General features: G+C 47.5%; 1 protein-coding gene across 1 annotated transcript in view; it reads right to left on the bottom strand.

Moving 5' to 3' along the window:
* Positions 1-4,378: 4,378 nt before the first annotated feature.
* The window catches only part of GRIP2 (glutamate receptor interacting protein 2), a gene marked incomplete at both ends in the record, with an annotated part of 250,029 nt that continues 228,004 nt past the window's right edge, over positions 4,379-26,403 (bottom strand). The window contains 9 exons of the mRNA XM_082060237.1: positions 4,379-4,576; positions 7,058-7,204; positions 8,909-9,145; positions 12,384-12,504; positions 15,428-15,581; positions 18,911-19,087; positions 20,979-21,118; positions 25,305-25,449; positions 25,740-25,885. Of these exons, the coding sequence (XP_081916363.1) occupies positions 4,379-4,576; positions 7,058-7,204; positions 8,909-9,145; positions 12,384-12,504; positions 15,428-15,581; positions 18,911-19,087; positions 20,979-21,118; positions 25,305-25,449; positions 25,740-25,885 (1,465 nt within the window). The remainder of the gene's footprint in view (positions 4,577-7,057; positions 7,205-8,908; positions 9,146-12,383; positions 12,505-15,427; positions 15,582-18,910; positions 19,088-20,978; positions 21,119-25,304; positions 25,450-25,739; positions 25,886-26,403) is intronic.

Raw genomic sequence — 26,403 nt, 5'->3', positions numbered from 1 at the left:
TGCTTTTTGACGTTTGGTTTGCTTTGCTTTTTCTGTTTTGGTCTTTGAGCAGCTCACTTCTTCCTTTAACACTCTCTATTGTGGGGTGGCCACGGTTTATTGCTGCCTTGCCTTACACCATAATGGGCTAACAGGACAGGGGTTGTTGTTAGGGTGGGGGGGTTGTCATAAAATATTAAATATATATTTTTATATTTATATAATATATATAATTTTTATATACTATATTATATATTATATAAATATAATATATAAAATATATATAAAAATAAAAATATAAAATAAAACTATAAATATACTAAAATACAAATATAAAATACAATATATTTTAATTATTATTATTATTAATTATTATTAATAATATATTATAATATTAATAATATATTAATATTAAATATTAATATATTAATATAATAATAATAATAACAACAACAACAACAACAACAACAACTCTGGGCAGCAGCTCAGCCCCACACAGCTGCTCACTCACTCCTCACCCAGTGGGATGGGGAGAGAATTTGAATGGTAGAAGTGCAGAAATTCGTGGGTTGGAATAAAGAAGAAGGAAAGACACAAAAATTATGCAAAAGAAAACCATTTCTCAGCATTAACAACTCGTCCATCGGCGGAGTTGGCAATGCCTGGCCTGAGCAGCCCGATAGTGGCACAAACAGCAGCTGCAACGTGTCTCAGGTTAAAATAACATTAAAAATAATTTTTAAAGCCACTAAGCATCGAGCTGCTGCCAAAGAGCTTCATGTGCACATGCCATGGGTGGCCGTCACCTGCCCTGGCTGCAGCCGCTCCCTCAGCCAAGGTCTGCGGGACACAAGGGGACATTAATGGGAGGACGCTGCCCGTGGAGGTGACAGGCAGCACATACCGGGGGAGCAGCACCGTGTGGACCTTGTACGTGCTGCCCGCGGTGGGACCCCGTCGGTCACGTTGTTGAACCTGCCATCGCCTCGCTTGGCTCCGCGGGGCTTTGGCAAGTCCCCGCTGCCAAATGTGTGACAGGCCTTGCTGTGAAGTCTGCGCGCCGGGAGGGCGGCCAGAGATGGCAGATAAGGCTTGTTTGTGTGGCAATGATTCCCCAGGTCTAACCAGGAGCGTTTCCACACTGTGCTGAGCTTCCGAAAATTCCTGCGCTACCCACTTGGCCATGAAGAGTTGCAAAACGCAGCTCGCCCTTTCCCTGACCGTGAGCAGATCCCTGCGGCCTCAGCCCAACGTTTTCTGCCCATGCTGGGAGCACAGAGGTGCCCCAAACCCCTTTGTAAGAGCAAAGGCATTAATCCCCAACGCAGGGACACAAGGAACTCCATCCTGTGTTCACAGCTGTCATCTCACTGGACATCTGGTTTCAGAGGTGAGCTGATTTCATCCTGTGTTCACAACCGTCATCTCACTGGACATCTGTTTTCAGAGGTGGGCTGATTTTAGCTACCTGTCGAGGTTTGATTGTGAGGTGACAATAAAACCGTGGCAGATGTATTGTTAATCCCCCCCCCCCGTCATTTCCCCCTTCAGCCCCTCCCTCTCCCCACTCAGGACAGGCAATTGGGAGGGAAAGAAGGACAGAGAGAAGAGAGTTGGAAAAATTAAAAATGTTTTACTAATGCTACCAATAAAAATAGAGAAAAAAATACAAAATATACAAAACCAATCTTGAAAGTCTCAGCAACTGCAGGACTGGCACCCAAAGTCCTGGACTGGACTCTGCAGCCAACTGGAGCTGGATTCAGTCACTAGGCCTCAGTTCGCAGGGACGACTCGCAGGGTCCTCTCCTAATGTCGGCCATAAGGAAAAAAAGGGACGAGATCCTCATGATCTCCCACTTTTATATGAAGTGTTCACGTGAATGGGATGTCATACTCCACTGGTCGGTTTCTGGTCACCTGTTTCTCGTTGCCCCTCTGGTGAGATGTACAGCCATCCTTATCAACGTCCTCGCATTCCATTGCTATGTCTACCAAAACACGTAGCTGTTTTTCCAGGGAAACGCAGCTAATATGAAGCTTTAGCTGACAGGCAAATTCACTAAAAGAGAAACTTGTTTGTAACAAAACCAGGACGCTACCACAACACCACTCCCCAGGGCACCCACTGGAGCTACCGGGTTCTGAACATCGCACGGGCCACCTGCCAGCACCTTGTCCTCCAGCAGTTTCCTAACACACCTCCAGGGATTAACCACGGCTTTGCAAAAGCTGCCACAGCCACATCACAGCCACCATGTGCTTTTCTGGGTCTCCGTTCTGTCGTGAATTAGCCAAGGTTTAACCCAGCGAGATTTAGTGTGTCACCAAAGTGAAGCTGCAAGTGATGCTGTAACCATTGTCCTGCGAGGTGTCTCCTAAGAGGGGCTCCTCTAATGAGTTAGGGCTACAGCAGAGTGCTGCCTCACTACCATCCTCCAGCACAAAGAGACACGAGCCAAAACAAACGCATTTCATTTGCTTTTATTTAACTAAAAAAAAAAAAGTCAAAGTCATTGCAATCCCATTTAAATACAGAGATTTACAAATAGGTCCAAAACAGGACTAAAATATTCTTTGAAATGCTGTACTTTTAAATATTGTGCTTTCATAGATACATAAGAAAATTAGCATATAAAAATACTTTACAAGGAATACACTCTAATATATGGATAAAAATACACATTTAAGTAATGCATTTCATCTTCATTTCATTCAAAATGCATAGGAAGGGATACAAGGACCAAGTTTTTCTTCCTTTTTTGTTTTTAAAGCCTTTAATAAAAGTCTTCATTAAAAACCTATGAGAAGCCCCAGTGAGCTTCCACTGCTCAGAATATTGCATATAAAAACACTTTCGGCTGCACTGTCAATGCTCCACAGTATCAATTATGGCACATTATCTAGTTGTGGCAGCAATGGTATGGGATATTGCATACTTGAAGAGAAAATGGCTACAACAACAAATAGCTGGATGGGGCCATACGTGTGTCTGGAAGAAACACCCTGAAACGTTGCGCTATTGCAGAGGGACAGAGTCGCAAAGTAGCTTGGGGACGGACAGTGGGGGGACAAGTCCTGGCTCAGCAAAGTGACAAACGTGTGGCACATACCCATCCGACACCCTACACAAACGACTGGCACGCAGGCAGCGATGGAGGAACCAAAAGGATGAGCAGGGAATGGGGGTGGTGGGCACTGGGTCACCAAGCAAGCTCCTCATCCACACCATGCCCGAACCTTCCCAGACGTGAACATCATCATAAAGTGCTAATCCGTGAAACGTGGGGCAGGCAGATGAGGAAACCAATGCAAACATCACAGTCCCTCTTCCCCATGGGTCTGGGGGCTGTGGGGAGGGATGGGAGTGACCACAGGGCATCATGCTTGCAAAGCAACAGGCAAAGGCAGGTAGACCTGGGGCCAGCAGCCAAACCCCCATGGACACATACGCCACCCAGGACACAGGACACAACCTCCATCTAACGATGGGCTTCTCATGCCATGGCCTGACAGGAGGCGACAAGACGTTATTAGTTCAAAGCATCAGGGACAGCCCAGGGAAGATGGTTAGTCTGCCATTTACGTGTGGGCACAGACCATGTTGGCAAGCATCTCCACAAAGCCCAGATGAACAAGAGGGCTGGGGATTTGGGCAGGTATTCAGGGCCTTTAGCCTCTGGTATGGCCACCTGCTCCGTAATATCTGCTCCAGCACAGGTAACCACATCACTCATGGGAATCGATGGCAAGACGAGGCGTCTCATCCCACTGCAGGCAAGCCAGCCCTGCCGGGGAGCGTGGATGAGGATGGCGGGAGGCAGTTGCAAATATCAATTTTTGCACAAGAATTGCATCGAGCCACTCTCAAGTACATTTTGAAATGTCTTTTAAACAGGGCTCACCACAGCCCTGCACTGGGAGTGCAAGGGGTTGCAGGAATCGGTTTATGAGGAGCGTGTAAAAGATGGAGCTGGGCACAACAGAAAAGGAAAGGCGTTTCAGTCTTTCTGTATGTGATTAACTAAGCAAATAAGAAACATAATAGCACCATGTGTGTTTATAGGATGGCCAAGGCCTTCAGGGTGAGGAGGGTGCCAGAGGCCGGACCCCCCGCACCCCGACAGCCGCAGGGGGTGCCGGTGGACGCTCCTTCCTCCCATCGGCAGCTCGTCCCATCACCAGCACTGCCCACGGCCTGAGATGCGCATCCAGCTCTGACCTTCCCAGCAATATTTAGCTGTCTACAGATGACAGCTCACTGGAGACCCGCCTCCCCACTTGCAGGTTATGGTACACACAGCATTTACAAATACCAGTGCAAAAAACAGGAAAAACACCCCAAAGACCACAATAGCTCAGCAGAGGCTCCGGGCACCGTCCGCTCTGCCCCCGTGGCTCAGAGTGTCTGGACGCTCGCCTTGACCTCGGTGCCGCGGGCCGCCTGTGCCGGCGGCTCTCCCGTCCCCTCCAAGGGAGCGTTGGCAGCCAGTGCCAAGGGGTTTCGGCTAATCACCAAGTCCAGCTTATCTCCAGCCTCTGAAATCAGGGGAACGGCCAGACAGCAGTCAAAGTCTCTCGTTCGGATGCGGTTTACCTGCCGGGATGGATTTAGGACGTGCCATGGGGAGGAACAACAGAAAGACCATGTTTGTTAGTCAGAAAATGCAAGGTTGGTGCTAAACCCACACCTGTGAAAACACACAACTCTTGAGGGTCCCTGATTTCAGGTTCAGGGCAGAGCAGGGGCAATCCCTTCAGGCTGAGCGCATCCTTGCTTAGCTGAGAAATGATGCAATAACCATCAGAGGAAAGAGAAAAAGAAGCCTGGATCAGGAAAAAACCCTGATCCCCAGTGTCTGGGGCAGTATTACAAGTATTAAATACTGCAGGGCTCAAAACTAGTTCTCCAGTTCAAGCCTGAGGGGAAAGGTTGCCATTTGCCATTATTTGTTTTGCCATCATGCCTTTTACCGGCCTTAAGTTTGTGATGCGGGGTATTCAGCACCTAGAAAATGAACACAGCTCAGACCCTCAGGCTTCTGCCAATTGTTTTCCAGCTCAGCCAGCAGTAAATTGAGACTATACTGAACAGTTTCTGCTTCTGCTCTCTCCATTTACGTACTTCATTTTGGAGGAGCCCGGATGCATTTCATATGGACTCAGAAGGCAGCTGCAAATCCTCTCTGCAGGATTCAGCAGTGAAAGCTCTTGCATTGCTGTGTCTTGCAGACATTCAAGCACGTTTCTAGGCTGGATCACCCACAAGAACCACCCCAGCTCTCTCACCTACAGCTACCAGAGCATCTGGGCCTGGTGCCACGACAGCTCCGGAATGGAAGGGGCTGGCGAACAGCATGGGGAGGAGAAGCAGGGAAAGGAGAGAGGAATTTCCCACCCACCTTCGGAGTGAACATAACCCCTGGGGCCAGGCGCTGCTTCCTTCTCTGGGTAAGGGCTGGATGAGTCCCTGCCATCCAAAACCCTTTCCCAGCATTAATACACGTCCACGGAGCTGGGCTCTGTGACGGTAGCAGTGTCCCCCTGCCCTAGCTGGTGTCCACACAGTTGACCCCAATACTTAGTTACTTAGTTACCCAATACTTAGTTACTACGTACAGCGTAGTAACTAAGGACAATTCCTAGACCGCATGTGGAGAGTTAAGCCAGCAGCTCGCTCTGCCTTTGCTCTACGCCAGCCGGGCAGTTCCACCGTACAAGCGCCATTAGCGCAACGCCGTGCTCCAACAAATCCATCCAGCCAAGAGTCAGGGGGTCTGTTCCAGCAGGGCCGAGGTGTTTTGCTGGCCTCCAAGCACATCGTCATGCCCATATAATCAGCAGTGCTGTGAAGCAATGCACCTCTCTACTTCCTGACAGGAGTCTCTTGTGCCGGGTCTGCGATCCCTCATTCACAACTCCGCACATCGCCGTGATGGCAATCACCTTGTCTCCTCGGAGGTGTAAGCCGTGCAGCACAGCATGTGGAAGGGGGGTGTCCAAAGTCTCCACGCCGCTCTGTTTTAAGATGTCGGGCACACCTCCCAGAGCACTTGGCACTCGTCAAAAGCGACACATCGAACATTCAACAGAAAGGCAGCCCAGAGCCTAATTAGCTTCTTGTTCATTCTTGCTCCATCTTTTATTTGAAGCTGAGAAGGAATAATTGTATAGCAGCCAACTGGCTGGAGACCATAACAAGCTTAAACAAGGTTCCCCACAGCGCTGCCAGTTCTCCAGTTACCTAATGTACATAACATACTGGCTCTAATCCTACTGCTAACAACCCCCACCTATAAATTAGTAAAACTAAACATCTTTCTGAGTGTTTCCAAATATGGTCACAATATCTGCACTTCCAAATGGCGGCAATTTTTCCATTGGGGTTGCAGTTTCTCAGTTGCTGTTTGAGTTGCCCCAAAGCTAAAATAGTTGTTTCTCATCCATATAAAGCTTCTCTCCAATCTCCGAAACTCATCGTGCTCTTACTGTCCCTCTGGTGGTGTGATACACCCTGGTCACATTTATTACAGACTGTGCTTTTGACCAGAGTTTTTATTCTGTTTCTGCATCAGCCATTTCAGATCAAGTATCTTTCGAAGAAAAATATCCATGAAAAACACTTTGCTTCAAGGGTGTGTCTCCTAGAAAACTCTTCTAGTTGTCAAAGGCATGCACGGAACTTCATGAACTCCACAGGGGGCTTTGCAGGAACACAGATTTGTCAACACAGTCTAGTTCATCCAAAAATCACCCTCTAACACGGAAGAAAAAGGACTGAGGGTGAGAGGGGGAAGCAACACAGCTTTTCGGTTGTTTTGAGCTACTCCAGCTCAAAAAGGCCAGTGCCAGGCAGGCTGTGTCCTGGAATAGGTGTAACCTGGGGGTACTACCTAGTGATTTCTCATTATAAAACACAGTTCTCATGGAGCGCTTGGTAGCTAAGTGCTCACCTAGTTGGCTAACTATTACCTTTCATTAAAGTTAGTGCTGCCATGGATGGGTCTCACTTCTCTCTTCCTCTCAGCCACTCATTCACTCCGTCCCAGCCTCCAGAACTGCATTTTGCATTTATTACCTGAAGCACTCTGTCATATGGCTTGAGGCCACACTGATCTGCTGGCCCATCCGGACGGACCATATTTACATAGACACCTTTTTCTAGCAGGCCGTCTGACACACTGAATCCAAAGTCTTCACTCTCCGGGTCTTTGTGGAGTGTCATCTGAAGGGGAGAAACAGAACACGTGTTTTAATGCAGCAGAGGCAGGAGGTGATGTACAGGGTTGGCAGGGCAGGAATGGCACAGTTATTGTGTGTGGACCTACAGCAATTCTGCTCTCCTGGGCAGATTTTTCTCAGCCTGGGCAGCTAATACAGATTGAGCCTTATTTATCAGACACCATCAGCTTAGGTAGATCGCATGGACAAGTGCTTTGGTGACTGGTATAAAACCACAGACATGACAGGCCCTCTCTCTTGGACGTGGAAGGAAACACAAGCAGTGTAATACAGACTGAGCTGCCACATCTAACCCAAGAATCAACAAAGTAAGTGTTATTAATAGAGCATCACTTTCCCTGGCCCAAGTTACGCTGGGCATCCTCTGTGTATGCTAGACCAGCACATGAAAAATGATCGCATTCTCAAAGAATTTTCAAAATAGTGTGTCAAATGTGAAGACAGCTCATTTTTAACACATCACTCAGCAAGATCATCTACATTTCTCCATATTATTCATAAGTTCTTTTCAAAAAATTTGTATCAGTAAGTGCTGACGTACTGAGGACAAGAACTGGGTAACTTCATCACTCTTCCTTTGAGCACATCACGTTTTGGCCTTGTCTAAAGGAGGAGTGCACTGCTGGAAGTGAGGTGAGGTGAGCACTGGGAGCAAGGGACAACTGATTCCTCGCCCCCAACAAAATCTCCCTTTGCCTCCCATGAACTAGGAGTGCATTTCTACCACACTCTTGGCTGGGTGAGCCTCGTGGATGTGCGGTCCCTGGGAAGAACAGTGCCCAGGATGATGTACAGGAGCAGCCCGTGTGGCCTCAGCCTCACCTCCAAAGACAGTCAACACCAGATGCCCCAGCAGAATGAAGCGTCACCCTTTAACGTGCCTAATTACACATCTCTCCCCCTTCAGGTACAAAGGAGTTTTATTTAAAGACAGATTTGCCATGCCCTGAGGACAAGAGCAGATGAAACATGAAAAAGTTGTTTATTCCATCTACCATAACTGCAGGTTTCGTTCTAAAGTCACACTAGGAAAGAAAAAGGCAATCAAATTTTTTGAAACCTCTCCAGCTCCCTTCCCTGCTTGCATTCTGCATCAGCAGCTTCTACAGTTAATTACTTCTTCTAATTACCATTGCCTTGCACCATGCTTAAACTGGCTTAAACATTCAGCTGGGTACTGAATTCAAACTACTATCCCAGCTCCAAGTCCTACCATTTGCACCCCTTCATGAAAGGCTGGGGATGGAGTGGAAAGAGAGGGAAAATAAGTTATTTTTAAGCTATTAAAAGTGGAGTTTTTATACAAACAGTGGCCCACTGAATGGAGCATGCTGGTGGAAAAGGGTTGATGGGTCTCCATAGGGCGATACTTTGAGCTCTCTTGCTTGTATCTGTAGCATCAATTAACAGACTCCAGAACACAAAGACCTCAAAATCTCATATAATCAATGGAAAGAGCAAAGCACAGGTTTGAAGCCCACTGAAGCAGGGTGACTAAACCCTGCTACTCCTCTGAAGCTGTCCCTTTCTCTTAATCTGACCCTCTGGAAACCTTTGCTGCAGATCTTAGTGAGGGACAACTTTAACAAGGAACAAAGGAGATTTTCTCCAGGGTTGCAAAGCTTCTATAGCTTTAACCGTTGAGATACCGCAGTGCCACAGCCGGACAACCCTGGGCAACACAGACCTTGTGGAACTCGAGGGGGGTAGGAGACATGATTTCCTGCATCTCCTTCTCGATCTTCTTCATGTCCAGGTTCCTCTCGCTCTTCTTGGCAGGGGAGCTGCTGCCCTTGGTCTGTCCATCGTCACAGCTGGAGTTTTCTTTCCTCAATGGGCTCAGTCCTGAGGGGTTGACAGAGTCCAGGAGCACCTTGCTGCCCTCCAGGCCCAGGTTGTGCACGCTCCCCGTCATGATGGACGCCTGTAAGGTGAGGGCACAAAGTCACTAAGACACTCTTCTGAGCTGGCAGCAGGAAGATACGGGCCACACAGCAGCAAAAGTGGCACAGACAACAACAGGAGGCCACCGTTGTTCTCATTAATCAGAAAAGTAATTACCAAGAAGCACTTCCAGTCAGCTATAAAAGCCATTTCCCAACCTCAGGAGTCCGCTGCCAGGTCTGTCGCTGACCTGCTGTGTGCTCTCCCACCCCAACATGCAGCTTCTCCTTATTTTTTTTGTGACTTCTTCTACACAAAGAGGGCCAGGCAGGCTGCATTGTGTGCTTCTTGGTAGTCAAGAAGGATGAACATCCTGACCTCAGGGGTCTCCCAGAAGAACCGTCGGCTGCCTGGCTCTCCAGGCTGCAGCTCACCATCAGCATTGCTCACTGCTGGCAATGGCCCAGCACAGTTAACCTGGGACTCCACTGAGGCCAATTCAGCGGAGAAATTAGGATTTCATCTGTCAGTAAATGGGAGCCATCACTGAGCAAAACTGAGTTAAAAATATGAAATTAAGTAGTATTTAAGCCTGGTCACCCTTGATAGCATCCATTAAAAGATGCCTCTAAGTAGATTCTACTCCATTTGGCAATGCTTTTCGCTAATGAGATTACACTCATCAAAGCTAACGAAGGAGTCAAGCATCCAGTCTGTAGAACCTCAACTGGCTCCAGGTCACAAAGTCCATGTAAATAGCGTAATGAAAGCTGTCATTTCAAAGTTCAGGCTCCAAGGGTCTGCAGTCCCATTAAATGTCAAAAGGTAGAAGAAAGAACAGGAAAGGTAGGGAGCAGATAGTAAAAGTCAGCAATGCTAAACGTGGCAAGCCAAAAAGCAATTGCTCCTGTGCACACGGGAAATATCATCTGACCAAATCTCTAATCAAGGCACTCCAGCTCTTCGCTCCAAGCTGGAACAAAGGCAAATAAAGTGAATTCCGGTGGTAGCATGAAAATGCCAGCACCATCCGGGTTATCCCAAATATTGATAGATAAAACACAGAAAACCTTTTAGCAAATGCTGTAACCAGCTCGTACCCAATGTCACACTGTTCCTACAGCATTCGACTCCTCCTCTTTCTTCAAGGTATTTAAATACTCCTTGCAGCTTCATAAGCAATTTGCTAGGTGCTGTGGATGAAATGCAAGCAGCAGAAAGGGCAAATCTGGACTTTTCCAGCTTGTGGCTGCCCCACATTATTTTTCCTCATGTCTTGGCTGCCCTCAAAGAAAGCAGGGACAGATTCTCCCCCAGACATACAGGAAAAATCCAGTTTCTACTCATACTGTGTAATCTGGGAGTGGATTGTTTCTGTGCAAACCTGCTTCCATCTTGCAGGACTCTTATGCTCTTTCAAATGTGGAGTGTGAAGGGTCAAATAAAAAAAATAAGATAAAATTAAAAAACAAAACAGAAGCAAAAACCCCAAACTGTGACTGTCATAAAATCACAGGAGGCCTGGAGCTGGGGTGTAGAAACCTGAGATACAGCGAGAGTCCCAATGGGCTTTGCACATCCCACACCAGGCCTTGGGAAGGATGGGCGCATGGAGAGGGAAGAACACATCAGTGATACTTCACATTCAATTAAAGGGCAGTTGACACCCACCAGACTTATGCTAAAACACAGCACTTTTGCTTTTGTCAACAAAACTTTACAAAATATTCTAGAAATGTGCCAAACGCACCAAAACCCTAGAGGGGCTCAGCTTTTGGTGAAATTTCTTTACATTTCTTAAAGCATTGCTATAACTGTCAAAGCTCCACGGCCTTAAAACAGCGTGAATCAAAAGTACACAAAACCCTGCACCACAGATCGCTGGAAAAGGACTGGGCAGAAAGATATTTTCTCTGTCCTGGCATTTCACAGTAGCCCAACAAATCCCTCTTTTACATTTAGATGCCAGCCATTATACAGAAGAGAAACATCTATGCATCATTTCAGAGAGATACTTTATCCCAAGTAGTCAACAACAGTTCAGAATAGTTGACAGCGGCTGCCTAAACCGTTTCTAAATACATTCAGGTCCATAAGATAAGTGATCAAGGGAAAAAGTTACTGTTTGTGGAGGCTGGGGGGGTTGGTTTTTGTGTGGGTTGTTTTTTTTTGAGTCAGCATTTTCCTAAGCAGTTAAGATAATAAATATACTCTTTCATGCTTCAGCACCATAAACTCGAGATTTCCTCCCCCACCTACAGTTGCTAAGGAGCAAGGAGGAAAGAACAATTAGTAAGTCCCTTGTCACCCATATTTTCACATATAGACCAAAACGGGACTTTCCTTTTCCACTTCCAATTATTCAGAAACTGCCTTTTCTCTCCAAAGCCAAAGCAATATGAAATTGTGCATAAAAACAGGCCCACTGGGCTGATGGAGGGAACGACCCAGCGAGTTCTCCCCAGCCCTCTGCACCCAGCAGGGGAGGGATGAGCTCGGGGGGTCTGGCTCCTTCTTTTGGAGATGCTGAATGGGGGAGGGGAGCAGCACGGGTCCCATCCTGCCACGCAGGTTTTGCTTCCCGCTGCTCGACAGTCGAGACAGAGGCCTTTATTTGCATCCCACAGCTCAGAAATCCAGGCTCCTCATCCTATAACCGGACACAATAACATGACCTCCAAAGTATCTTGGATAAAGAAAAGAGAAAGTGGTTTGTGAAGAGAGGAAACACCTTTATTTCTGCAGGAAGCAATTACTTTCTCAGATTTTTCCATGGGGAAGGCTGGCTGAAAAGCTTCCAATTACCTCCTTCACTCAAACAGTTTCCGGCAGAGTGACAGCTGAATGCAAGATAGATGTTGGGCCCGTCTGTATTTGAAGTAAGCCAAGGCTTTAGTCCCAGTGTGGTTTTGGGGGGATCCTTTTGCTTCACCTTTAAGTGCTTTGGACAGACAATGTCTTTCCAAGTGGAGTGTTTACCGTTTGACCGGCAAGGTTTGCCAACAGTCACATGAAGATTGTTGGCCAGCAATAGTTTGCAAAAAGAGCGTGGAGTTCCTGGTGGGTAAGTCATCAGCTCGGGGAAAAAGTGCACACAAGCAACGGTCTAACGAGACACAGTTATCCATTAGCACAGACACTGGCATGGATTAAACTCAAACCCTTCTTCACACCACTGGCAGCACAGAGATGCTACGGACAATTAACAGATCTGAGGAAACAGTCTAACATTTATGGTAAAACAATCAGATCGGCAGCAAATTCAGAAAGTGATTTACCTCAATCTCCCTCAAAAGTTCAGACTGGCCGCATGTTTCCAAATCCTCCAAAGCTTCTCCAAAAACACGCCAAAAACTATCCTCGTGAGTGGTCTCAAGGCCATTTTGGCGGTTGGGGTATCTGTTGTAACGTAGGAACCAAACATTGTCAGCACTCTTCTGCAGCGGGATGGAAGCCGCAAGGCTACAGCAAGTGTCTCACCAGTAAAAGCAGAGACTTGAGGAGTCTTCATATACAAAAGCAAACAATACGAACTTTTCAGACAAGAGTCCGAACACGAGACCTCCATGCATTTACTAACAGGGCAAGTGTCCTTCAAAGGAAGAATTAAGTTGGTGTAGCAATGTCAAAGTTCAAAGGGTAAATTAAAAAGTGCCTGTAGGAAGATTGTAGGTTTAGGAAGACGTTTTGGTGAAATAGAGAAGTGAAAGAAAAAAGGATGCGTTATGGGTAAACCAGGAGCCTCAGAGACTGTTAGTACAAAGGCTGATGGGATAGAGCTCAGATCTGAGACACAGAACACCTGAGAAGAGAGAGAAAAACACAGAGGGTAACAGACATGGTGAGAAAATGATAAATACATTAGGTCTCTATGAGAGTAAATAATGCAAAGATGTATATAAAAATGATTCCCCTGGGCTGGGCAAGCAAACGCACACTATAGCCAGCAATAGTGACCGTGTCACGTATAACCCATACAAACCAAGTTTCATTTGCTTGGGGATGGCCAGGGAACTGAGCTGTGACTTTCAGGAGGTCTCTCTTTTCTTTTGCTATATAACAGTCATGGCACTTACACCTGTGTAAATATTGCCACCAGTTAGTTCTCTCTACAACAGAGAGTCAGGGTGGAGAGAACCTCTCTCAAACACATGTTAACATGAACATTGTGTGCCTCTTGCTGGGGGTTCTGCAATTTCCCACCTTGGCAGTTTCAGCATCTCTTATCTCTGACCACAAGGCAGGGTCATTATCTGACTTCTCAAGCAAATAGCAATTAAAGACACTGAAGTCCTCTGAAAAAGCCAGAGAAGTGGGTGACACTGAACGCTGCTCACTGAGCACCAGACAGTGCAAAACAGAGGCCATCAGCACTCAGTTTAACAGGACCCTCTTGAAGGAAAAGCTGCAGTGCTAAATCACGGTCACTATAAACCCACTAACGTGTCATGGAGATAGACCCCAAGGAGATAGTGACATTACAGGAGCCCTAATGCACTTTCTACGCATCTTATTAGGAGCTGCAGGGATGATGCACCACCTCTGCAACATCTGGCAGCATCTCGCATGGCTTAATGGTCATCAGCACCCCAGAGGGGAAGCGATGGTCATCCACCAGAGCCACGTCACACAGGCACAACATTTTATTTGAGTGCAAGTCAAAGAGACGTTGGCCTCCATTAAATATATAATGACCCCTTGGGCTATTAATAGAGCATTTTCCAGATCTCTGTTAACTGCAAAGCCTTTAGCACATGCTTTGCTTTTCAGCCAATGGGTTGAAAGGGAGTCTGTGGCAGACATCAACTCACACACACGCTTTTGCTCCTCGCTGGATTGTGGCCTGCCTGGAGAGAGCAGTATCTGACATGGCTTATTGTCTTTTAAATTCACCCCCTGCCTTTTCATCAGCTTTTAAAGGACAGTAGCCTTTACACCAGGCAGAAAGGTCAAAAAAACACCCAGCAAGACTCTATAAAAACAAACCAAAATTTCCCCCCAAAAGGAATTTTCAATTCTTTCCCCTTACTCATTTCCTTCCTCTGCTCTCAGGTTCCCAAAGCAGCCAACGTCCCTTCCAGTTACCTGTTTCTTGCCTCTCAAATCAGCAATATAACAAACACATCCAGGACATGGATGTATCAGCATGGGCTCTCGCACCACTGGGTCAGCAGGGTTTTCCAGGGTAAAGGCAGCCAGGGTTAGAAACATTTTGTTTTTCTCCCTAATAAAAAAGGCTCAGCAGCATGAACCATTTCACTTGTACTTTGACATCAGGGCTCGGAGCCCTCATTAGGGACATGCACGGCTTGGAGTGCTCAGATTCGCTAACTTTGCCTCGCTGGGAGGGCCACGAGGGATCAGCGACCTCAGTGAGCTGGCTCTCGCTGAGAGGCAAAACAAGAACAAAGTCTCCGCTGCTGCCAGCCTTCCTGCCAGTTTGATCATCTTTAAATAGGTGGAAATGGCCATGAGATGTTCTAAGGGTTTTGTTTGGACAAACAAAAAGTTAAGGGAAAAAAAAAAAAGAACCGACAGTAACAACACGACACACACAACTATGGGGACTCTGGAGGATGTCGAGGGGAGGGTGAGTTACGGAGCAACGAGGCTTTTCCACCATGTGTGGGCTCAGCAGGGGCAGCCTCCGGCCAGGGCAGATCCAGCAGGATTTTCACCCAAAGCAAGGGACAGATGCAGCCTCTATATGGGCTCAGGAGCTGTTGCAGGATTTCTCTCCCTCTGGCTGAGCTGGGGGGTTAACTCAACCATATTCACTCGGTGTGGCTTTGGTGGTGGTGTTGGAAATGCCAAAGTGTGATGGAGAGACATCCAGCCACAGCTTTGGGGGATTTTAACTTGAACATGCAACCTGGTCATCCAAGAGCTTTGGTTGGCCTTTGTGATGCTGAGCTGTTGTGAAGCTGCATCCTCACTCAATAAAGTCTGGCCAACACATGTGGGGACAGCCCTGATCGTACCTACTTATTACACCTGAACTACAAAAATACTGCAGCCTTTACATGGCAGGAGTATGAGACATTGTGAAAACCTGTGGTCCATGCAGCTGAGACTGCCCTAACTCCAGACACAAATGTCACCTGGCCATGGCAGAGGTGTCACAGAGCTGTACCCAGGATAACCTGGCAATGTGGTGGTTCAACAGGGCAGATCACCAACCCAGCACCCCTCCCCATGGCTGCCTGATGCTGAGATGGGAACAACGTTGGCCACTCCATCACATTCCCATGCCCCCTTGTCCCTACACAGTGACACCCACATTAGCAGATGTGCCTCCCTGTCTCCTCCCACTCCTCCGTACCTGCTGGGCTTGTCCCAGTCATCTTCACTGAAGCTTCCATCCATGTAGGGGTAATTTTTCCTGGGGTCCCCCGGGGGGGTGCTGCTCTTTTGCCTGCTGTGTCTCCACTCGTGTGGATGGAGTGCTATGCCCGCAGCCTGAGGTATGTACGTACCTAGGGAAGGCAAAGAGGGTGGAGAGAGAGGGGGTACTACCTGGTCAGAAAACCCAAATGGAGTAAGTTACGCTGAGCCAGGAGGGCCTCCTTCCCCAAGTCCCAAACCTGAGGTGATACGGATTGCATACTGCTCCCATCTCAGGCATCCGACAGGTTGGTCTTCCCATCTCTTCTTGCTTTAACCAGGATCTTGTCATAAGGTGTCTCATTTCTCCTTCGCCCCTCCACTCCTGACTAGCTTTGTGGTGCGGGTCTGGGATCCACAGACCTGGCACTACACATACCCACAGATGCAGATTCTGCCCCCAGCCAGCTCCAGCCATAGTTAACTGCTCCATTTTGCACACTGAACCCAACAGAAATCGTGCTGTTGAAGCAACCACCTTTAAATACAGCGAGTCCTTCAAAGGGTAAAGAGAAGATGCTGCCAAACCTCCCTCAGCATGCCCAACCCCTTTCATTCTGAAGGATTTGGAAGCTTGATTTCTATTAGGAAAAAAAAAAAAACATATTGATTTAGATTCTCAACTGTCTTGGGGACTTAATGGAAAGCACAACAAAAGTAATAGGATATAGAAGGATGGAAGCAAAGAAATGACATCCACAGCAGCCAGAAGCAACAGCCACCCTTCAACAAGTGTGCTGGTGCTGAGGGTACCCGGTGGTGGTCACCAGCTCCATGTGCCCAGCAGTGGTAAGTGAGGAAGAGCTACCAGCCATTCCCACAGCCAGCAGAGCCCTCCTGGGATCAGCCTTTGGGATCAGCTGGTGCGGGGACAGAAAACTGCTCCATGGACATGTGTGTGAAAAGCAAGGAACAGGAGGAAAAACTCAACTGGCCTCAGGGAAAGGGAGGCTCACCTATATCATGTTTGATAGGAGATCAATACAGACTGTTAGGATGAAATCAGGCAAGTTTTGCTATGTCTGCCCCCAAGGACTCCTCTGTACTGTGGCGTCTTACTCTAGAGATGCAAATCCAACGCTACCAAGTCATAAGATCCCCAGGTCTCAGGAGGAGCTGCCTGGACAGAAACCTTCCAAAACAGAGCATTCCTCAGCAGTGTCAGTGCCATCTGCAGTGGAAATTAGTTTCTTGAGTCCGCTGCCCACCTCCTGCTGCCCATTCACCGTTTCAGAGAAATCCTCACAGCCTTTCCAAGAAACATTGTACGCTTCCATCGCACGCTGTGCCAAGCGAACAGGAAGAGGTAACGGAGAAACACATAATTAAGGGAGACTTGACCTCCCAAACAGCTAAGAGCGCTGGAAATACCCAAAGACAACGCCAGAACTTTCTTTGAAGATGCCAAGGCCTGTTATTTCACTTAGATGAGTGTTTCCTCTGTGTGTTTTTAAAGGTTAGACTGCTCTGGAGAAAACCCCAGAAAAGTGCTTGCCAACACCTTACAGCAGTCAGGAGCGTTCGTCGCCTGTCAGAGCAGAATGAGGTCGCTGGGTGCAGGTCCCTGCAGCGGGTTTGGGCAGGGCACAGGGGGACAGGTACCACAGGGGTACCTGTGTGTGCAGGGCTGTCACTTGGGTGCCACCAGTTTCGCCTCCTCCTTCCAGGGAGACAGGCTGGATCCCTGGGATTCAGAGCCACCTGGTGGCACGTTCCCCGCAGGCCCAGCACAGCTCCCTCGCCCAAATCACAGAATCATAGAATCATTTCAGTTGGAAGAGACCCTCAGGATCATTGAGTCCAACCATAATCTAACCTAACTCTAGCATTAACCCATGTCCCTAAGAACCTCATCTAAACGCCTTTTAAACCCCTCCAGGGATGGTGACTCCACCACTGCCCTGGGCAGCCTGTTCCAATGCCCGACAGCCCTTTCTGGGAAGAATTTTTTCCTAATATCCAATCTAAACCACTCCTGGCACAACTTGAGCCATTTCCTCTCATCCTATCACTTACTACATGGGAGAAGAGACCAACACCCTCCAACACAAATCCTTCCTTGCCCCGTTTCCTAAAGCCGTGGATGAACCTAAAACCTATAAGGCTGCACAGCCCAATCTATAGTTCTCCATTTGGGGTGTCAAGTTCAGTCTCCAGGCTCTGTGCATCCCCCAGGCCTCCCTGCATCCTGCCTTCCATGGCCGCCCCACAGGAGATGCTGCATGTCCTTGTCACTACCTTCCAGCTTCTGTCTTCCCAGCCAGCACCGGCATGTCACCGTGCAGCCACATGCAATTACCAGGGAAGACGAGCGAGCCCCTGAAGCCAAGTTGCAGTCTGTGGATGTTGGGCAACTTGGCAACAGCCCCGCTCCCCAGGGTTCTGTGCTCAATTACTCGTTCTCAATTTACCGGTAAAAGCAATCACTTTGCTAAATCCAGTGTCCAACTTGTGTTAACATTCAACTAGATGGAGAAGGATTGCAGCATTAGGAAGGCCAGGGGATGCCTCCTTAATGAAGCCTCCAGTCCCAACTGCACTCCCAGATTAAGACCTCAGACCAACAGAGGCTGAAGAGACAAGAGACTTCTCCAAGTCAGAGTGCAGTGGGCACAGGTACATGCCTTGCTCAGCACACTTAAGGTGCTTTCCAACACTACTCCTGCATCATCCCTCCCTGTTTTCACATTCTGTTCCGAACAGCAGTCTTTTCACTGGTTTTCTTTTACAGCGGTGATTCAGGGTTTTGGTTCGTTCCAACATGGGCTAAAACTAGCTTACGTCACTAAATCTGAACTGGAATAACTATTTTCCAGTGCTTTTCTCCAAGTAAAAATCTATTCCCATGACTAGAAAATCCTCCATCCCAATTCCATATGTCTGCCAGAAGCCACAGCTGAATAAACCTGGCCTCGAAGACATGTGTTCATCTGATCACTCACTAGAGAGTTAGAGATACTTCTTGTAGTATTACCTTAATTATTTTGTTAAGTAAGTGCTTCTAGTCACAAGACATTCTTGTGGATTTTAAAACATCCTGAAGAGGATTAATATGTCCTACACGGCCTCTCTGGAGAATTAAAAGTGAGCTATGGACTCTGTAAGACATATGGAGAGTGAATATTTCCTCTGATTATGTGAATTATAAAGTACTGTAATGGTTTTGAAAACGCTGTGAACAGTATGATGCTGTATAAGCCAGAAGTAATGTGCCAATAAAAATCTAAAACACAGACACCAACCCCGAGCACCACATGAGTGCATCTTAAAATACATTTTGTTCCTTGCTGTAAGTGAGAAGCCATGCAAATGTGGTCAGACCACAGGCTTTGGCTCATGTTCAGTCTCCAGACAGGCTTGGAGGCTCTGCTTATCTTCGTCTTGGCCCAGAGGCCTCTGAGAAAAGACAACCCTGGCTTACCTTGGCTTCCATACCCGGCATCAATGCCAGAGCCATCCCAGGACTCCATAGCACTGTCCACGCTAGGAATCGTGGTGGAGTATATCTCAGACAGCTTGCTAGTTTTCTGGGAGTCCGTCAGTTCATCTTCTGGGTCGCTCACTTCATTTATACTCCCCGTCTTCTTGGGATAGGGTTCTGAAACCAGAACATGTTGCTTCAGCAGGCACAAAGAGCAAGCCTGGTGGAAAGCCTTACGCTGCCATGGGAACAAGCCCATGGAATGTAGGGAGCAATCATGGGGGCTTGAGGATGCCCAAATATGAGAGAGTAGGGACCAAACCTCAGTTCACAAGAACATCTTCCTGTGCTTTTGGAAGCTTCCTCCAAACAGTCCTGCCCAGAGAAGTGTTGGCCCTTGCACAAAACAGCCCAAAGCTCCTCTGCTCTCAGAGGGCCTAGAGCAGCTTCTAGTCGGGGTGTTGGCTGCAAACTTTCTGTTACAAGCAGTTGTTTTAATGCATTCCAACAATAATGCAAGCTGGTCACAAAATACCCCAGCTGAAGTTACAGCCCCCTTACAAGATTGTCCAACCTGGTATCAATTCAAGGTTAATCACCACCTCTCCAGAAGCTCCCATGCAGTCTCATGACAACAGTGGAATCCCTGGGCCTGGTATTTTGAGGCTGAATTTCCCCTGATTAGTGGAAAATGGAAAGCTGAATGTGGATGATGAAGCTCAGACATCCCTTTCATTATTTTAGTAATAACAGGCCCTTATTATCATTATATCAAATTCCATTTCAGGAAGAAGCTACGCAAGAAATAGTTTTTCAGCACAAGCATTTCTTTGTACTGAATATTTTAAAGTCCTTGTTGATTAGAGATGCTGTTAGCCATCCAGCCCCTGGATCTCCGATTCGCAGCAGCTGGGTTAAAAAGCCCTCTGAAAGTCTGCATTTGTCAATGAGGACAGATTATTTTACCAAACAAAGCCCAGTGTCCTGAAAGTCCCTGTTTTCTGAGTATTCAGAAGATTGCTCACCATGATTAACTCAAGATTACCTTGAAATTTCAATTACACCTGCTTCATTCTCAGAATGATTAACGAGTCTCCAACTGGCACTTGCATGTCAATTATTTCAGCGAGTGGCTGTGACAATGCTAATGTCAGCAGGGGAAAAAAAGAGCATTTCAGAACATGGATCAAGATGCTTGGGTGCAGGGAACAAGACTGGGGTTTCTTGAAGAGGAATCAATTCCCCTGTACTACCACAATTTAAAAAAATAGACAGAAAATACTGGGTGTGGGAAGAGACAGAAATTCAGTCAGAATTCACCTGCTACTTGCTGAACTTCATGGACAAATCTCTGGCTGCAACTTCGAAGAAGTTGGGGAGAAAACTTCGCATGTTCCTTGATTTTGCCAACACACCCCTCTCCGTCCCCCAAAAGAGTGGCTCGTCCGTACTAAATACGCTACTGCTCTTTGATACTGTGTCAAGAGGAACAGCTTCACAGCCACAGGGAGCTTGGCAAGGAAATGAGAAGTGGATTTCTAGAAGGACAGGAGATGCTTTGAAAGATGATCTTAGGGCCAAGAACCAGGAAAAGGGGCATAAAAGATTTATTGTAAACCACTTTCAAAAAGTTGAATTAAAGGGTTTTTTTCCCATGGATTCTATAAGCTCAGAGTCCCCTTGCTCATTTTGGGGGATTATATTTAAAAAACAAAACAAAACAAACCTGCACTCTTCTACTTTTAAAATCATCTTCTGCTTCACTTCTGTGTGAAATGCTCACACAGAGAATGGTACCAATGGCACAAGGTGTCAATCTGAAAATAAATTATCATTTCCAATAAACCTGCTGTCTAATCTCTCCCCAGTACCACAGAGAGTTGCCTTTTCAAAAATCTGTAAGCAAAAAAAGTCCATGTTTTCCCTCTATCCCAGCCTTGCCACTGACCATGCTGCCTTGTCTCACCTTCCCCAACACAAAAAGGTACAGCGGTACCTGCTCCATCGCCCAGGGTCCTACATGGGGTGCACCTTCGCCCCCCACCCCAAACCAGACCCCCCAACTCACTCTCCGTCTGCTTCTTGATCTTCAGCGTGACCGTCTCTCCCGCCATCTGCAGCAGGTGAATGGCTTCGCTCAGCGGTTTGCCCTTGAGGCTCACGTTATTAATGGCCAATATCCGGTCACCGACATGGATGGCTCCGGTTCTGGGGAGAAAAGGCACCATTAGAAACCTCAGAGAAGCAATTTGCCTCTGCAAGACATGTCATTAAGTTGTCGCTTGAAGCAATAGCATATTAACTCTCAGTGCTTTCATATATGTCTTGGTTTCCCCTTGGTACACTGTATACTCATGATTCCCTCTTCATCACCATTACCAGGAATCCGGGTTCCCCTCCCATCTTCCCCCTGTGTATATACATAAATATATGCACAGCAATGTATGTACTCCTTGGGTCCCAGGCCCCTTGGAAACTGATGCTGCAGACCAGCTTACAGTCAAAACTCTTCAAAGCAAGGGGGTCTGTATGCTAAAGCACAAGTATTTCCAGTGTGTGATGTTCATATTGATGGAAAGAAATGATGAGACAAACCTAGAAACCCATTAATTAAAAATAAAATAGCCCAACACACACAGATTATGTGTTCAAGCATGAGATGAACCAGTTGCAGATCAGCTCATGATGTGTTTAAAGCTCACCCCTACACAGCTGCACCACTGTGACTTTCTCCACCAGGACCAGCATTCTGGAAGAGTTTACCATGTTTTAAGCACAGGCACGTTACAGCACTGGCTTCTGCTCTCAGCTAAATAAATCCTCGGGCTTCAGCAACAGCCAGGGAAAAAAACCCAACAAGTTACTGCAATTCTCCTGCTCTGCTCCATCCGTCTGTGTCTACCTCAGCACCGTGAGGTTTAGTGATCAGGAACCTGTGTGATCGAGCCAGGAGGAGATTCAAATCCGGACTGTAATATCTTTTTGTCGATGGCAAAGCGCCTCTCCCAGGTTACATCTCCAAATTGGACCACTGCTCCTGCAGGATTAGGATTTTATATACTGTCGCAGGCAAAAGAGCTGCTTGTCTTTCCCTGAAATGTGAAACTTTTGCAGACATGCTGCTGTAAAACATGTACTATAAGGGCAGCAAGTCGGGAAACATAGCCCAGCGGCAGGCAGGACTGCTCAGTCTGCGCTCCTGCTGCTGCTGAGATGCCTGGGCAGTGGCACAGCCATGCCAGACAGCCACTAGATGTCTGTCTTGTCCCACCCAAACCAGCCTGAACGAGCCCCCAGGGAAAATTTGAGCATTCAAATAAATTACAGATCAAACTGGAACAGGGGTATTAGTCTTAAAAGTTTCATTTACGTAGTCAAAAATAAAAAAAATAGAGCTTAACTGCTGGCAGTTTAAACGTGATGCTTTGCTCACTACAGTGGTTCAGCATTTGAGGGCCTCCTGCTGTAGCCCTGAGCCCAACATGGGGTCACATCTCCTACCCAAGACGCCGGCCTGACCACCTGCCCCTGAACACGACTGCTCTGCAGAAACTGGAAATGCAGGGGAAAATGCAGGAACCATTAAAGACAAAGGTCTCGTTCAGCCAGGTACTTTTCTTCAAGAGAGGAAAGTAAATCAAAGTCCAGTCCTCTCATCTGGCCATCTCCAGGCACCCCTGTGAGGACCAGCAGACAGAAGCCAAGTGGGAGAGGCAGAGAAAGCTGCTTCTAGCTAATGACCCTTGTGCCTCTCCATCCGCACTGACAAGTCCTTAATTCCCCTCAAACACAAACCAGCCCAAGGAGCAGAGTGCTCCATGTCCCTTCTTGCTCAGAGGACACGTGCAAGAGCAGAACTGAGCAACAGGTAAGTCACAAGGTGGAAAAAGGTCTGCAGGCACTTCCCAGGAAGCACTGGAGAAGAGGTGGCTGTACACATGTAGTAGGGATTTTCTTGGCACATAGGCAGGGTCACCATCACTCCTCCCCTCTGCCAAGACAGGATGGTGCTGAGCACTCCTGGATAAAACCCTCCTGCAGCCACCCCCATTCTACTTGACCAGGTGGCACTAGAAGAGTCTGGTCAGGCACTTTAAAATGCCAGAAATAACCCAAAATTGCTCTCGGAGAACCATTACACCTCAACCAGAATTAAACAGTATTGTTCAGGCACATCACCAAGAAAACGGAAACCAAGTCCCATGGTCCAGGCCAAAGCCACCAGCAGGCACTGAAGGAGGAGAAACACAGACTAACATGGGAGAGAGGGAGCCACCACTTGACACCAACCCAACAGCCTGAGCTGCCTCTGTAGGTTTCTATAACATCAGACATGTACAAGGAGAAAAACGTTCAAGGTCAAGATCAAACCCAAGTCGTCTGAATCTGGAGCCTTTTCAGCTTAGATGGCCTGTCACCTGCTGTGACAGACGTGTGACAGATCCTAGAGGACACCTTGCCTTTCCCATCGCCGCAGCACAGACCTTCCGCCCTGCCTCTATGAGAGCAGCCAGCGTGTTCCCGTTACCAGATGCCAGGATCTGGTCCACCCCGTGCCACCACTGCTGAGACATGTCCTGTGCTCCAGCAAAAAGTCAGGCACAGATTTGGGTTAAATCCCTGTCCTTCGGAAACCTGTCCCACCCTTCAGAGCCTGGCTAATGGCACCTGTGGCACAGGGAAGGGCAGTGATGGCAGGAAAAGGACAAGTTAGGATAACACTGGGACCACCTCTCTTCCCTTGACAAGGTCAATCCACTCCCTTCTGTTGCTCCCAGGAGAAAAAAAATAACAGCATCTTTCCTGCAGGCAGCCTTCATCGTCACCCTCCCCGCAGCAAGACAAGGTTACCCAGAGAAGTCCCCGCGCTGCTCTGTCCCCACACTGCTCCTCCGCACAGCCACCGTCATTTGTCACTCGGCCACAGTGAACATGCTGAACGGCTCCATTGCCCTTCTCAAAAGGCTTTTCGTTCTTTACTGCCTGCCAGCTCCTGATCAAAATTCAGTAGTACCGCAGCACTTGCCTGCGCAACGCTTCTGTGGAGCAGTCGCTGATGTGTATCTGAGTTCGCAGGAGGAACGGCAGCAGCATTACAAAGGAAACTGAGAGCAACAAGGGCACGAGACTGTCTTCTGACACCTGACAGCGTCCGGGCTTTCTGTCCTCGCCCTCTCTCACGCTGGGCTGCAGGTACAGTGCAGAACTGCTATGCAGAAAAATCTCAGATCCTCTGTGGCTATTATGTTCTAGGGAAAAAGGCTAAATCCTACAGTGGCAAGCAGTGATGTAAAATCCCCAGAGACAAGAATCACTAAGTCCATCCCTCTTCCGTACTACTAGGGAGACACTGATGTTCTGCTTTCTGTACCAAAGGAAAGCAATGGAAATGTGCAGCAGCAGAGTGTCGTGAGAGCTCGAGGAGCCCAATGCAGAAAGAGGCACTGAGCTGTTTTACAGCCCAGCTGAGTGTTGCTTTGTAACAGAAAAAAAACAATCAGCCAGATCTGCAGTCAAAATGTCCCCAAGGTCTAGCACTTTCCACCTATTTCTTCAGGGGTGTTTTGCTGCTGTTCTCCCTGTCAGGAAGCACAGGGTAAAGCAACCTTATGAGAAGCATGAGTCAGGGCTGCTGAAATTATCTACTTACACGTCACAGCTACCGTATAGACAGATTAATTAAAATACAGTGTATGACTCAGTTCCACCTTATATTCTCAGCAAAGTCCTGATCCTTTAAATCCTACACGTGCACATACATTCAGACACAGGAACAAAAACAGTCAACCTCCCCGGTTGCTGAAGGTAAATCTGCACCTACACGTCCGCTGCTTGAGGCACACCAGCCCTGCACGGAGATACATCCACCTGCAACAGACTAAGCAACCAGCAAGAACAGGTCAGAAAACTCCTGAATTTCTGTGGTTTCAACAGGACACACCGCTGTCGTGGTTGTAAGCCACAGTTTACCAATAGGCAGGTCCTGGACCGAAGTCTGTGGTGGTTTTGTGGGCAGGCTGGGCACTCTCCCCACACAACACATGCCCAGTAAATCACAGACCAGGAAGCATCTCCATGGAAAAGGGGCAGATAAACACATTTTCCTGGCTGCTGATTCAACTGACACACTGGATGTGATGTTTCCAGAAGGGTCCTGCGTTGAGCCTCTCCCATTGCACTGACAACTCAGTCCCAACCACCCCACAGCTCCTGCACGTGGGTCTGCAGAACCAGAACAGGGCTGCCCCTGCTTTGCAGCGCTTGGTACCTTCATAGCACCTTTCCTTTTTAGCAGACTAAAACACCTAACAAGAGTTAATGACAGCAGAGGACATTTTGCAAAGTTCAAGGTCCCTTCCTGCATCAGTTCAACCCCTCTGCCCCCAAACCTCACCTTTCTGCCAGTCCTCGCTTAGTCAAGCCTGAGATGACAATGGGATCGAAAGGTTCCTCCGTCCCGGAGATGGTTATTCCCAAGGGGCCGCCGTATCGCTTCAGTTCCACTGTGTAGATAATAGCACCGGTTGTCTCCTGCTCATCTGAAAGAGAAAAGAGGAATGCTGAATTTTTTAATTAGCCCTATAAAAGAGGTCATAGGAAAGGCTTGCAACATTTAGAAGCAAAAGCCTGAGGTCGCCAGCCACGCTCATACAAAATAGGATTTTAACCATTCAGACCCTATTTAAGGGCAGAATAACAAAAATAGAATATAATCAATTGGAAAGTGATGACCAGACAGGCAGCAGCCCTTATCGTTGTTGGTTTGCACTACCTATTGGGAAATGTCATTACACTGGATAGGCACAAGTTTGCATCAGGATTTCTGTACCAGAGTTATCTTCATCCTTCCTAATCTTCAATTTGACCAGGTCTTCACATTGCCTTAAAATCTGCACAGCATCCTCCATTGAGCAATTGTCGAGTCGGATGTTATCAATGGCTAACAGCTTGTCGCCCGGCTCCAAAGTTCCAGTTCTGCGTGGAAAGGAAAAGAAAACTAAAAGTACATTTGTATTTGCCTTTCAGATCCTGTGACGCGTTCAGTCCTGCTGTGGCGATGACAATATTAACTTTTTATTGCCCTTGATCTTTCCTGAGAAACAACCATGAACAGAGTCGGGGATAATTATAACTTAAAGAGAGGAAGCTTGTGCAGAGGGTGCATCAACACAGAACAAGGGAGGAAAATTAGATATACAGCCTGGGTAACCTACAGCACTGAAAAATGCCTGATGTTTAACTGATGGATATTCTACCTTTTATGGAAACTCCTGTATGAGCACTCATAGAAATGAGCCCTCTGGCAGCACTAAATTCCTCTGAAAGCCTTGCTATGAGGTGTTGAGATCAGAGGTGAAGTCAATAAATGCTGAGTTATTTGCACAGTTCTCCACCAGTGCCCACAATTCACTCACCTGAGCAGGAGCTGAGACAGAGTAAACTACCTGATGAGCCACAGCACCCTATGGGATATATGAAGCCCTTTACCACAT

Source organism: Streptopelia decaocto (assembly GCF_964273445.1).
Source record: "Streptopelia decaocto genome assembly, chromosome: 8".
Lineage (NCBI taxonomy): Eukaryota > Metazoa > Chordata > Aves > Columbiformes > Columbidae > Streptopelia > Streptopelia decaocto.
This window is presented reverse-complemented; position numbering and strand designations above follow the sequence as displayed.